Source organism: Macrobrachium nipponense, chromosome 6 (genome assembly GCF_015104395.2).
Source record: "Macrobrachium nipponense isolate FS-2020 chromosome 6, ASM1510439v2, whole genome shotgun sequence".
Classification (NCBI taxonomy): domain Eukaryota; kingdom Metazoa; phylum Arthropoda; class Malacostraca; order Decapoda; family Palaemonidae; genus Macrobrachium; species Macrobrachium nipponense.
This window is the reverse complement of record NC_061108.1, coordinates 118,193,106-118,208,105: the sequence shown is the minus strand read 5'-3', so window position 1 is coordinate 118,208,105 and position 15,000 is coordinate 118,193,106. Positions and strand designations below refer to the sequence as shown.

The following is a 15,000-nucleotide window of genomic DNA, read 5'->3' as shown; positions in this document are numbered from 1 at the left end:
TACATCGTCACCAACATATTTGGTGTCGCATCGGGGTTAATGGTGAGTGGATCCAAGAATCTTAATAAAAGAAAAAAAATTCTCACTCCTCTTTCGAAAGCCACAATAACACTCTCTCTCTCTCTCTCTCTCTCTCTCTCTCTCTCTCTCTCTCTCTCTCTGTCGTTAGAGAATTTCTCTATTTCCTCTCTCCATTGGTCTTCCCGTCGTTTACTTCACCGGCATGATGATGCAGCATATAGTTTACAATTATTAGCTTTATTCGTAAGCAGATTAAAATGGCAACTGCCACATTATAGACCGGACATAAGTGAACGACAATATGAAAGTCCAAAACATTTTTAAAGTAAATTCACGAATGCATGAGAATGGACTATATACTTGGTTTAAAAGTCAAAGCTTGCTACGACATACATAATGTTTAGCCGGATATGAATTGGCTGCTTCATTATTCATAAAATCATGTAAATAACCTCTTTAGTGGGCGATGCATTTAAAGATTCGGGACACAGGATACGTTACCAAAAGCTATCAATCTGAGGCAACCCACACACCTGCGTGGTAAAGGAGGAACCCCAATTATTGTACTAAAGGAGAGGGATTAAGCCCACTTTCATCGGCAGTCTTTTTTTTAATTCGAGATTAAAGCATTATGCGCAACAGAAAAGCAACATAAAAGGCAAAAGAACATCAGCGACTTCTTTTCCAAGGAAGCGTCTCATTATTACCCCTTTATGTTCTAAGTTACACTTTCCCAGTGAATAATAAACATTTGAGCAAAATCAAAGCCAAAAGATCAGAGTCGAATGGTATTGTCTGAATAAAAACTTCGAGTTCAGCTTTGCATAAAGTCAGAGTCTACCACCAAAGGCTTTGCCTCCTGTCATTTCAGCCACAAGGATTTGCAAGATAATTGTAAACAAAGTCTTTAAGTACTGCTCTATATCAGGCGTATTGAAACAAACAAATACGACGTATTCCTTCATGGCAAAACTGAACAAATAAATAAACATTCATGATAAAACAAAACAATTAAATAAACAAACTAAACATGGCCTTTTTCAGTCCCAGTTCACAACTCCCGGACTCAAATGATTATTTCCTACTGCAGGTATTTCCTTCGACGGCCACAACAATTTACCAAGCTTATAATCAATACTCCGGTTTTTGTAATTTTAACCATGCCCTGTATCAATTATCTTCACAAGAATTCATTGCAGATGATAATAATCACCATTATCATCATTAACTTAGCGTCAAAAAATACCGGTGATAAAGAACATCTTTACCAGCAGTATGATCATTTCTCACGTACTGAAGCTTTCTTTATATTTTTTTTTTAAATGACAATCGTACAACATATTTCATTTTTTGCCTCTTTCCAAGCTGAAATTCATACTGGGTGACTCTGCATAACATGATAGAGAGAGAGAGAGAGAGAGAGAGAGAGAGAGAGAGAGAGAGAGAACTTAATTCCCCAAAATATGCTAGTGTGGGATTGTAACAGAGACCGGAATGACGCGCGCGCGCGCGCGCGAGAAAGATGGATATCATGTCTCCAATATGTTTGTATGAGAGAGAGAGAGAGAGAGACCATCAGGACATGAGGAATGCCTCTAGGTGGCAATACTCACCCGAGGTCAGCTCTCTCTCAACACGCAAGAACTAATTTGGTTTTATTCCTGTTCTTATCGCACACACATACACACACACACGAACCATTAGCTATTGGGGCTGACTTTAAAACCCTTTCCCCTCCCACTCCTCCCTCCCCCCTCCCTTCCTTCCACCTCCTCATCCTTATTCCTTCTCATCAACCACTTTTTTGCTCCCAAGATAAGATCTATTCAGTCGCCACTGAAGCTTTAATTGTCCCCTGCATTCGCTCTGTACTCTGCGGTCTTCATTTACGACTGATGTTTTTTTTTCTTTTTTGTGGGGGGGGGGAGGGGAGGGGTGAGCGACTATTCAGTACTGATATATATTTTTTGTCTTCTATAATAGTCTTCATTAATTTTTTTTTCATTGTAGTATCTCTGTAAATTGTTAAACTTTAATTATAATTCATTCGTTCATTAGCTAAACCTTTTTTTTTTTACGTTTATATTTCTTGTCGTTATCAATTAACTGTAATGACAGTGTTACAATGAGCAAGAAGTTGTCAGAATAGTATTAATCAATTCTATTATAATCACTAAAGTTACAGCAATAAATAATAAGAATATATTAAAGAAGAACCGATTAACAATGATACTGTCGAGCAAAACGGAACATCCATATGTGAAAGAATAAAAATCAATATTTACATAGAAAAAAAATAGGAAATAATTAATGACAAGTCTTACCTGAAATACCTGTCGGGTCCTTCGTCTGTCTGTATGTGATACTGTCTGGGTGTCTCACTGTATCCGACCACGCCTATGACGCCCACAACGCAAACCTGGAACGAACACAAAGGGTACAGTTAGTGATAAATTCGCAGAGGAAAACTGAGGGGCAGAGCCTCCTAGTTCAAAGAATGTCTCTGGGGGTGAAGTTGCGAGCCCCATGCCCTTTTCCTCGACACCAGCTGATTCCGATTTCTATTTATATGTTATATAATTATCTTTATTATAAAACCAAAACCATTTTTTTCTAGAATTTGTATTTACTGAAAAAAAACACATTTCGTCGAGAAAATGTTCTATCCATAAAACAAAAACAAAACAAAAATTTCCTTTAGTGAAATTCATGATTATTGTGAAAAACTCATAAAAATTATTCCACTTCTAAAAAGCACCTAACCCCCGCCCCATCCCACCTTTCCCCGCCCCCTCCAAAAAAAAAATCTTATGGAAGTATTCACATTCATCACATAAATAAGTATCAGAAACCTCCGTGCACTTCGAGTCAACCGAGCAGTTTTTTGGCAAGAGCTGAAATACGAAAACATTCATTATCCTATAAAATATCGCTTCCTGTTCTTCGAGGAGCAAACAGGTTTCGGTTGACCTAAGTAATAATCACGGAGTTGGTTCCATCTTCAAAAGTGCTGAATCAAAGGGGGTTTTAAGAGAAAAAAAAGTTCCTTCGTTTTTATATAAACAAACAGGTTCGTATTCTCTTCTAATAAGAGTTATTCCGGGCTCTAGAAGTCTTTTATCAAAATAAACACAGGAATCGTCAGTAAACTGTTAATCTTTCAGGAGATTACAGTGGTTATTGTTCCCTGGTACCGCTTAGGTACTGAGCATTAAAGATTACAATTAAGTAACTGATGTGTGAGGAGAACAAAGGATTTTCTGGGCTTGCTGCGGGTGTAGCTACGATGCTAGATTTTAATTCATTTCCTGAAATTCTTTATCATTACTCAAATAAAAACCGCAATACTGCTTCTACGTGGAAGTGTTTGTCGCTATTCAAGAAAAAAAAAAAACATAAAAACTTTGATGTCGTTTTTCTTGTTTTCTTGAACATATTTTTGCTGTCGGGTTTTTATCTTGTAAGTATCTTCATTTTGCTTTTATACATCTGAAGTACCTATTTCTTCTATATAAACAATTACATAAATTAGAATCGCAAACACTGTGGCCACTGTTGCTGATCTAAGTTGTTACCAACACAGTGATTACAAAACTAAAATAATTACAACATTTCAATCATTACAAAGAGGTTATTATCAATTATTACTAAGTGCTCAGATATTCGTCCTCACAACCATACACATATTTCTTTAAAGTCGCCCGCTCAACAGTCAAATCATTTACTGTTCGTTTCCAGAATCTGGAATTTCTGGAATTTTCCGTTTTGGTCTGTTTTTCCTGAATTATTTCACATCTGCCTGTCATCACTCTGAGGTAAAGTCCATTAACACAGCTCTTGCGTGACTTGACTTGTTCTAAACAAGTCATGTCAGTCTCGGCTCCTTAAAAAAAAATAAAAAATAAAAAAAATAAAAAATGTGAAAAAAAAAAATCACGATAGCACTGTGACATCTCCCTCCTTTCACGAAGAATGTTTAGTTACGTGTTTACTTTTCCAAGTCGACGTCCACCAAGCCTCGTAGCCATTATCCCAACTATAAAATCCTCGCCACTAAATTGTTGTTTTTAGAAAAAAAATGCAACGATAAATTAGTTTTAACGGCCTATTATATCTTCACCCGCAAATAGTTTCGAGTGACCTTATCTGTGGCCTCCTCCACCCCGGGCCGTCTTCTGGATACACCTATTGGCATTCGACATTGCCCTGGGTGAAGTGCGGTTTATCCTAGCCCAACGCTCTCTCTCTCTCTCAGTCAGTCAGCCACTTTATAATCTCATGCAAGCGCTCATTTTACTTTTGTCTCTTCGTCTCTTCCTCTCTTCCTCTCTTTTTCAAAGTCATTATATCAGCTTCTTTTACGAGCCCTCACTCACTCTCTCTCTCTCTCTCTCTCTCTCTCTCTCTCTCTCTCTCTCTCTCTTCGTTAGCTAAACCATGCAAAGGCTCAGTTTTCCTTTATCTCTCAGTTACCTTACAAGTTCCCCTTGCATCATCCTATTCGAATTCCCTCCCCCATCTCTCTCTCTCTCTCTCTCTCTCTCTCTCTCTCTCTTCGTTAGTTAGACCATTTTTCACTTCCCTATACAAATACTGTTTGCCTATATCACTCAGTCACTATACAAGTACTTCTTAAAGAAACCATTCTTTATAGCCCCCACCTAGGCCCCCCCTCCCGGCCCCCCCTTCACCCACCCTTTCTCTCTCTCTCTCTCTCTCTCTCTCTCTCTCTCTCTCTTCTCTCCCAAGCCATTTCACAAGCTCCTAGCTCCTCTCTTACAACATTCGCTTTAATTCCACCCCCATCCAGTCCCCCTTCACCCTCTCCTTCCCCCCCTCCCCCGTCCAAAAGCCTCCGAGTGTAAAAGAGCATCGTTTCTCGCTCCTTCGTGCACCCCTTTGTTGACGGAGCACTTAAGTGGAACATGCATTTTACATCGACGCCAATAAACTTGAGCCAACAAGCACTTGGGGAATGGATCCTCCTGACCTTTTTGTCAGTCTCGTCTTTATTTGCGTTCTTTTTTGTGTGATTCCGAAGCTTTTCCCCTCACAATAGCTATTAACAAGAAATAAAAATGTCACTAACCTACTAAATATTTCCTTACAGAATACAAAGTTCATATATGTCTGAAAGGCATACATTAACGATGAAACCGATATAGTTCAATTTACTTGTCCATCCCAAGTTAATTGGAAAGAAATTTCGAAGTACATAATATCTAAATTGGGAAATGTTTTCTCATTATTTTACTTCACTGCTCTACTAAGTTACCTTTCCATTGACTTGCCACTACGTAACTTTAGAACTCTCCCTTTAGCTCTGGTATCCCAGCTTCTTATAAACCTTCCATCCTTCTGGTAGTAGTACTCTTGGTTCCTCTTTCTCTCTATTTTTTCCCCTCCTTGTCCTCATCCTTGTTTTCCCTTTTCCTCTTCTGATCTGGATTAATTATAGGCACAAAGTTGCAAGGATATAAATAATTCAATAAATAAATAAATTACGGATACAAGGGTTCCTTGTGGATGAGTGTCCTGTATTGAATCTGCTTCGCTGGTCTTACAAAATCGCTGTCCTAGAATAACTTTTGACGTAATAAGCACAAAATTACAAGTTACTTCTCCTAGGAGTTCGGCAATCAAAAATGTTGAAGGAACACTGAAAAATGCCAATACTGTTTATCATTAAATGTCAGTTACCTAACAACTGTGAGGAAGAGCCAAGAAGCGAATATAAAAACAAAACGGATCTCGGGTTACGGACCCTTGTGACGTGTTAAGTACAAAATCAGTAGAAGTATCTCATAGGAACTCAACAAACTTTTGAAAATCCATATATAAAGAAAAAATGAATTTGCTAATACTGTTTATCATTAAATGCCAGTTACCTAACAACTGCGAGGAAGAGCCGAGAAGCTTACATAAAAACAAAAAGAATCTGGGATTACTGTCCGAGTTTAAGAGGACGCTGACCTTCCGCCAAGACGGTGGCAGAACGTAAACAAATCACGCGCGAACTTTAGCAAAATGAACGAGTTTCCAGAACCCGGAGACGCGGAAGACCTCAAGCAAACCAGCTCGCCGACATTGCTATGCAAATGGTTAAACCTTATACAGAGCCATACGAACTAAATGAGGGTTCTGGCTAAGTGCACACACACACACACACACGCACAGACGCTCTCTCATAAATAGATATTAAATACATATTTCATAAAGCTGACATTGAATTCTCTCGATGATCGGTACGATCAAACCAGTAAATCTGGCTAAGATTCATTAATGCAATTTTCTCTCTCAGACAAACAATTCATTAAACTTGGTATAGCAGTAACCACATACTTTCAGTCTCTCTCTCTCTCTCTCTCTCTCTCTCTCTCTCTCTCTCTCTCTCATAGGTAGGTCATTTTTTAAATGAAGAGTGTCTATCCTGAGGCTTGCTATTTTCGCCTACCTCCTTTTAATGGGTGGCCAAGCGCCCACATACTTCGGTGTGACTCACCTGTCTGTATAAAAAAAAAAGGAAGAAACTGGTTTCTCAAGCTCTCCCACAAAATCCTAATTTTTATTTGTAAACATAATAACTTACTTGTTTTTAAAAATGTAATTACTAGACTTCTTTTGTAATTGACGCAATCGTTAATTTCTTACCGAGAGCTTGACCTAAAAGGCGAAAGTATTCGCGTGTGTTTGACGCGAACATGAATAACAGCAGTTTGGGTCTCTCTCTCTCTCTCTCTCTCTCTCTCTCTCTCTCTCTCTCTCTCTCCTTTGTAGATAATTCTTAAAATTTCTCAAGAGTCAAAGTTTAAATCAAAATTTAAATGATAAACAAAGAGAACTAAAATTGCAGCCAAGGATCAGAAACATTTTTTAACTTGATGATGAGCAAAATCGTTCTTAAAAATAAAGTCTAGTTCTTTTTAAATCTTTTTTTTTTTTTCATTCTAAGGGTGACGGGACGGCCTGATTATTATAGACCAGGCCACAAGAAACATGTAATGGAAAGGGAGGGAGGAAAAGTGACAAATCATCATCTAAAAATATTTAGAAAAATTAAAACCATCCGCTAAAAATATTTAGAAAAATTAAAACCATCTGCTAAAAATATTTAGAAAAATTAAAACCACCCGCTAAAAGTATTTAGAAAAATTAAAACCATCCGCTAAAAATATTTAGAGAAATTAAAACCATCCGTTAAAAATATTTAGAAAAATTAAAACCATCCGCTAAAAATATTTAGAGAAATTAAAACCATCCGTTAAAAATATTTAGAAAAATTAAAACCATCCGCTAAAAATATTTAGAAAAATTAAAACCATCCGCTAAAAATATTTAGAAAAATTAAAACCATCTGCTAAAAATATTTAGAAAAATTAAAACCATCCTCTAAAAATATTTAGAAAAATTAAAACCATCTGCTAAAAATATCTAGAAAAATTAAAATCATCCGCTAAAAATATTTAGAAAAATTAAAACCATTCGCTAAAAATATTTAGAAAAATTAAAACCATCCTCTAAAATTTTTTAGGAAAATTAAAACCATCCGCTAAAAATATTTAGAAAAGTTAAGACCATCTGCTAAAAATATCTAGAAAAATTAAAATCATCTGCTAAAAATATTTAGAAAAATTAAAACCATCTGCTAAAAATATTTAGAAAAATTAAAACCATCCATTAAAAATATTTAGAAAAGTTTTAAATCATCCTCTAAAAATATTTAGAAAAATTAAAACCATCGGCTAAAAATATATTGAAAAATTAAAACCATCCTCAAAAATATTAAGAAAAATTAAAATCTTCCTCTAAAAATATTTAGAAAACTAAAACCATCCGCTAAAAATATTTAGAAAAGTTAAAACCATCCACTAAAAATATTAAAAAAATTAAAATCATCCTCTAAAAATATTTATAAAAATTCAAACCATCCGCTAAAAATATTTAGAAAAATTAAAGTTATCCTCTAAATATATTTTCCAAAATTAAAACTATCCGCTAAAAATCTTCAGAAAAATGAAATTTATTCTCTAAAAATATATTGAAAAATTAAAATCATCCTCTAGAAATATTTAGAGAAATGAAACTCATCCTCTAAAACAATTTATATAAATCAAAATCATCTAAAAATATTAAGAAAAATCGAAATCACTCTCTAAAAGTATTATGAAAAATTAAAATCCTTTAAAAATATTAAAAGAAATTAAGATCATCCTCTAAAACAATTTAAATAAATTGAAATCACCTAAAAAATATTAGGAAAAAGTAAAATAACCCTCTAAAAGTATTAAGATTATTAAAATACTTTAAAAATATTTAGAAAAATTAAAATTATCCCCCAAAAATATCTAGAAAAATTAAAATCATCCTCCAAAAATATTTAGAAAAATAAAAAATGATCCTCTAAAATTATTCTGAAAAATTAAAACTTTAGCGGTTACAAAAATAAAGAAAAATTGATAAAAAAAAATTACATATCTGAAGAACTAAGCTTTATCAATGAGAGTGCTTTTACGGCAAGCACGAGGTTGCAAAGAGATATAAAACACAGATCAGGCAGTTGCACTTTCTTGCGGACACAAACACCAGTGAGAACAAGACGCAAATTTTTTTACCTCCATCCAGTAATTAAAGGGCACCTAAGTAATTGCATCTCTAGATTACGGTAGCATCGAACCGTTCCCTTGCATGGCCTGAAGTGCCCTTCAAAAAAGTAATATAAAAAAAGCAGATCTTTGTATGAGTGTTTTTATGTGGATATTTAGGTACACACTGTGTGCATATGCCTACGTGTACGAGAGGTCAAGTCGACGTTTATGACACGAGAGTTTTTATTTTTATTTTTTTTATTTTTTGTCGTCTGCCTTACTCGGCAAATCTGATTCTTTAAATGCTAGTTCTGCCATCTTGACCGATGCACCCGAGAAGAAGAAGAAGAAGAAGAAGAAGAAGAAGAAAAAAGAAGAAGCGATCCGTTTCGTACCAGGAAGGTGCCAGATGAGTGCTGGCTGGCTTGAGGCTGTTCAAGCCGAACCTGAAGATGCAACTCTGTTTCCTGGGTCATCATCAGAGTCTGTTTAGATAGCAGTGGTTGGGGGGGAGATGTAGCAGAGCTCTCTCTCTCTCTCTCTCTCTCTCTCTCTCTCTCTCGAGGCCAAGTGAGACATTTGGCTCCTTTATATTAAATCAAAATCTATATTTTCAATAACGGCAACTATTGTTATTGGTCATTCAGTTTATGAAAAATTCATTGAATCAAGCAATTCTGTTGTCTTTTTAAAAAAAACCACATTGATCTACAATTTATATTAGCCTCCTAAATCAATAAACTGTGTTATTTTCCCTAGAAATCTCAGCCAAAATTATATATATATATATATATATATATATATATATATATATATATATATTATATATTACAGCATTTCATCTATTTATTTGGCAACGTTTCAAGAAGTAGCCTCATCAATAAGTTGAAACTCATGAATATTAAATGATATACAATCGACTCGATTGCTTGTTATTTTAAAAGGTAATTTATTTAGTAAGACTAAAAACCTAAAAGGGAAATGCCAAGTACCGTTCAAGGAATAGAAAGAAGTCAGGTCACAAGATACGTAGGTTAAAAATAAGCTCTTTCCAAGAAGAGAGGGGATGGCGGCTGTTCGACTGTTTAACTCTGGAATTATACTTGTTTGATAAAAAGTGATTTATAGATCCCAAGCTGTTGTGGGGAAGAAGTTCTCTTCTTGGCATGAGCTTGCTTTTAACCTACGTATCTTGTTGTGACTGTCACTTGACTTCCTTCCTTCCTTCCTACCTATTCCTTGAGACGTACTTAGCATTTCCCTTTTAGCTTTCAGTCTCTTTATAAATGAATTACCTTTTATAATATCAAGTCATCGAGTCAACTGTATATTATTTAATGTTTATATACTTCAGCCAAATAAATAGATGAAATCCTGTATGATATGACATCTCCTTCTGGTGCCCTTTGTGTGATATATATTATATATATATATATATATATATATATATATATATATATATATATATATATATGAATTAATTTTACAAGAAGGCAAGCCACCACCAGCAAGAAGACAAGTTGGCAGCGCCGAATGCCAGATTTGTCCATTTGCCTTCCAGATGAGAAGGGCGACGACAAATTCTTGGAGGCCAAACACAGCAGACGTCAAGCAATGGGACATATAAGAAAAAATAAACAAAAAAACAGCGACCGCTTAGCACATTAGGTGACGAAACCAACGTCACCACAAACCAGAGGAAATGATTAATCGGTCATATTTTCTCTCCCCACCTGAAATCAGATGTACCACTACATTAGGCATGAGTCCTCTCCCCGATGTATATTATTCATGCCGAGTCCCTGGTTATGAGGCGAGACCAAACTTTTAAGGTTACGGACACTGGAGCCAAAACACCAACAAAATCACCCTTTGGTGATGCTGTGTGACGTGCATGAGAGATTGCGCTCAACGGACGAGCGTTGTGATCTGTGTTGTGGATTATTCATGGGCCATCTCTGTTATGTAAAGCTATAAAGGATATGATGGTGATAAGCATTTTAAGTTTAGTGCATATTAATAGCCGCTGGCATAAATCTACAATAGTTTGGACTGGAGGATTGATATTCAGCTCAAAGTAGAAGCAATCCCTGTTTTTTTTTTAAACAAAAGTAAATGAATAGTTTTCAATTTCCACTCCAGTTCCATTTCAAAACAGATGCTTATTCCGTTAAATATCATCTCCCCGTGAGAAACGTAACAAAACATTTTTTTTTTTTTTACTTTAAAAAACAAAAAAATTATCTCCTTGTTTAAAGTTAAACCTGTCCAAACTGGTCCTTGATATACAATTACTAAAAAAAAAATTTCATTCAATAATAAAACAAATCTTAATTCAATTCAATACAATTTCAGGTAATTACATCATTCATGTTCAAACACCGTTTTCTTATAATCAAGGCCCTTCAAATACACTATATATTTGTCGTCAATTTCTAAAATCAAGTTAAACGAGCTCTTTCGTTATTTTGTCAATCAGGGCGATCTATCTTTTGCATCTGCACTAAAATTAGCTTAGCCCTCACAGTCAAACTATCAAAGTCCTGCAAATCTTAGTTTACGGTTCTTTTATAACTTGACATAAATATCTCTAGTTCTCTTAGACATGGTTATCGTTCATGTTTACATATAGACCACAACAGTCCTTAGGCAACACCTTTTGCAGGAATACATAGAGAAAAGGTGAGTCGCAGGAAAAGCGAAGCAAGGAAGTACCTAGATTTTGCAATGTGGGATTGCTGAGCCAACTCTCCTTTATGGAAGTGAAATGGACACAAATACTGTATAAACACCGAAATGAGGCCAAGTTACACAACTCAAGAAGTCAAAGATTCAGTTTCACTGTTTCTGTGATCTCCTAAACAAGATCCAGACAGATCAAAATAAGAAAGATGTAAAAACTCATTCTTCTGAAGGAACAGATTCTTCCCGTACAGAAAGAATCTTACGTAAACAGGTTGTGTGAGTCACAAAATCATCAGTGGGATACAAATGTTTTGCATAAAAGCAAAGCCGTTGGTTTTAATGCAGATGTTCATACGGACTAAACGAACATACAAGCACGTGAGAGAGAGAGAGAGAGAGAGAGAGAGAGAGAGAGAGAGAGAGAGAGAGAGAGAGAGAGAGAGACTAATTCATTAGGACACTGTTGAGCAGAAGACGACTCAAAAGCACCTTCTAAGATTCACAGCGTTTTAAAGGTACGTGCAAGACATCTTTATGTATGATGCAGTGATACCATCGTGCCAGGCAGTATTAACTGACGTCATCTGTTTAGTCATGTCTGGTATACCACGCAACCAGAGATGTTTGAGGTGCAGTGGGGTGAAGAGGTGCGTCCAGTTCCTCTATAAAAAAAAAGGAGCAACCCCATTTCTGATATAAAAATAAAAATTAAAAGAAAGACCCGCTTGATGTTATATGTATGGATGTAGGAGGAAATAGAGGCCAAGAAGTCAAAGGATATAAAAGACCGTTTTCTCTGTAGGATCTATCCGTTAAAATAACAAAAAAAGATCTTTCTAGAGGGTATAGTCTACAATAACACCACAGGCATCCAATGATGGACCGGCTGCTCCTAAAACATTCCGTAAAAGGAGTATGGATCTGTGTGAAGGGTTTTATGTCTTTGAAGTCATTGGGGAAATTCTCTCTCTCTCTCTCTCTCTCTCTCTCTCTCTCTCTCTCTCTCTCTCTCTCTCTAAGGCAAGGACTAATAGGAACAATTTCTCATGATTGCTGGTAAGGTATTGCAGTTGCCATTTCGTTCCTTCAGTCCTTGCCTTGGAAAGAGAGAGAGAGAGAGAGAGAGAGAGAGAGAGAGAGAGAGAGAGAGAGAGAGAGAGAGAGAGAGGAACGAAATAACAACTGCAATGCCTTACCAGCACTGCATTATTACCACATTCAACCAACTTGAAGGTTTGAAGTTTATCAGGTGAATCTTATCAAAATTAATCACACCAATGATTACCGAAATTAGAATCTATGGTTGAATCGCTTCGCTTCGACGAATAAGTATCACAACGAAGTCAAGAAAGAAATAACTAAATAAAAATAGAATAAAGATGTTAATACATGAACGGGAAAAAAGGATTAAAAGTAATGCTCTCACGACGCCTCCTGATATCGCACAACGACTCTACTTGGTAGAGGGTCAATTAGCGGGAAGAAAAGCGTAATTAAGGGCCACTATGGTTGACGCATAAATCATTCGCGGTGTAATTAAGGTGTAATTAATATGGCAGGAAGGTGGGAGTGATAGGGGCTGAAGTAACCTCGTGCTATATACTTACACCTCTAACTTATGAACGTGATTGCGGAACATGTTTTGTGGGGAGCCGTTGCAAAGAACAAGAACTAATGTGGCTATGAGATTTGAACTTCGAATTCAGAGGGGTAGATATTACAATGGTTTTGTACGCTCACTTTTATATATATATATATATATATATATATATATATATATATATATAGTATATATATATATGAATACGTACACAAATATTATATATATTAAATACATGTGTATATAAATTATATATATATATATATATATATATACTATAGGATATATATATATATATATATATAATAATGACTGTTGTATGTAACTTTAAATAATATAAAAATTATTACAGGACTTGATGACCTTGAAAATTATACTTTCGGTCAAAGGAGTTTTAGTTGCGACAAACAAGCAACATTTGAAAACAATTGCCACAATAGGAAGAAAGGCGATATATATAACTTGTCACAGAATGCTGAAAAAACTCAAGTGAGACGAAAAGAGAGAGAGAGAGAGAGAGAGAGAGAGAGAGAGAGAGAGAGAGAGGAGAGAGAGATATCACAAACAAGCAGTACCTAACAAGGACCAAGAGTATTCTTTAAGGGTTCAATTATGAATAAACTAAAGAAACCATGCATGTGATAATGTTTACGATTCAAAGCGCGCGAGACTGTGACGTCACTTGCTGGCTTGCCATTTTCAAACTGCGTAATTCTTTTCCAGGTTCTAATGCGTCAGAATTTGCTTTTAGCTTAGTTGTTCAATCTGCTAAGCTTACCATTATTATTTTTATTATTATTAATTATCATATTTTTCTCCTATGGAAGAACGAGAAACGGACACGAACAAGCAGAAGAACAAGAGATACCCTGCGAATAACAGGATATCTTTGATAGGAAAATGTAAACAAAGACAGATCCTGGATTGCACCTAACGAATTCATTTAAGGGCCATCCTCTGCCCAGAGCAAAGCCTTTGTTATACCTCGTGTTCAGGCGATACCATCAAAACAGGGTGCAGGTCATGGCAATCTTACTACGTTTTAACGGCAAGTGTAGTATTACAAATATAGCTCATGCAAGATTAGCTTTTAAGAAAGTAAATGAGATCATTGTACTTTGGATATCTTTAAAAAATGTAACAGCTAATCATGATATCTGTTGTCTGTTTAATCAGTCAAGTCTAAGAAAATTACAAAATCAATAATGTACCGTTAGGGAATTTGCAATATTACAATATTAAGAAGTAAAACATCAGAACACAATAGCCTAATACAAAATATCATCAGAAATACTTTACGTAAGTACGCGAGAAAAAAAAAGTTGGTCTTTTTCATAATCACTTACTTGAGTTTACCCATATTTGCCAGGTCATTTGGCCTCACTCTTTCGTTTACCTATTCAGCATCTTCTGTTGATTAATTGTGTTAATTCCAATGTGTGTTTGATTGTTGACATGTTTATAAGTAATTGTCGTTTTCTGCTGTACTTAATGATATTATACCTTTCTCAGCTCTAAATATATTCTTTTTTTTTTTTCTCGAGGCACTCTGCTCTTCTGAAAATTGTATAGCATATTTTTGCATTTGTGATTTGCTCTGCATGAAATATAATACGCTAATTAATCAAATTACTCTCAGGTCTCATTTTGGCCAATTGCTGCTCGTACCAGACCCCTAATATCCACTAAAGCTCCAGGAAGAAGAAGAAGAAGACGAGCAAGGAAGAAGAGGAAACAAGAGACAAACAACAAGCGCGCAATGACGCCACCCATACAGCCAAGTACAGTTAGTCTGAGACGCCAAAAACGGGAACTATTCCGGAATAAAACTTTTGAATTGGATAATTCTGTGTTGTGGAATAACGCCATTCCCGTAAGCTGGACCGGGTCAAGTTTTCGGAGGGGGCAGGGTTTGTGGGGTGGGGGAGGGGGAGAAGTACATGACGTATTTACGTCATGTAGACGTTTCTTAACAAACTGAAGAAGGCCCTACCCATGTTACCAGGTAGCGGACCCTAGCGGGCACCGATATCCCCCTGTCTACGCGGGTATGGTGGGTATGGTTACAGGCAGCAATGCCAAGTGGGTCTCTTCCTGCCCACACCGCGT

At 35.9% G+C, this 15,000-nt stretch overlaps 1 protein-coding gene across 5 annotated transcripts in view; it reads right to left on the bottom strand.

The window, feature by feature from the left end:
- Positions 1-15,000, bottom strand: part of LOC135216044 (gametogenetin-like) — a 255,490-nt gene that overhangs the window by 27,845 nt on the left and 212,645 nt on the right. For all 5 annotated transcript variants that reach the window (XM_064251006.1, XM_064251005.1, XM_064251007.1 and 2 more), the window contains one exon: positions 2,346-2,440. In XM_064251006.1, coding sequence (XP_064107076.1) covers positions 2,346-2,440 — 95 coding nt within the window. The remainder of the gene's footprint in view (positions 1-2,345; positions 2,441-15,000) is intronic.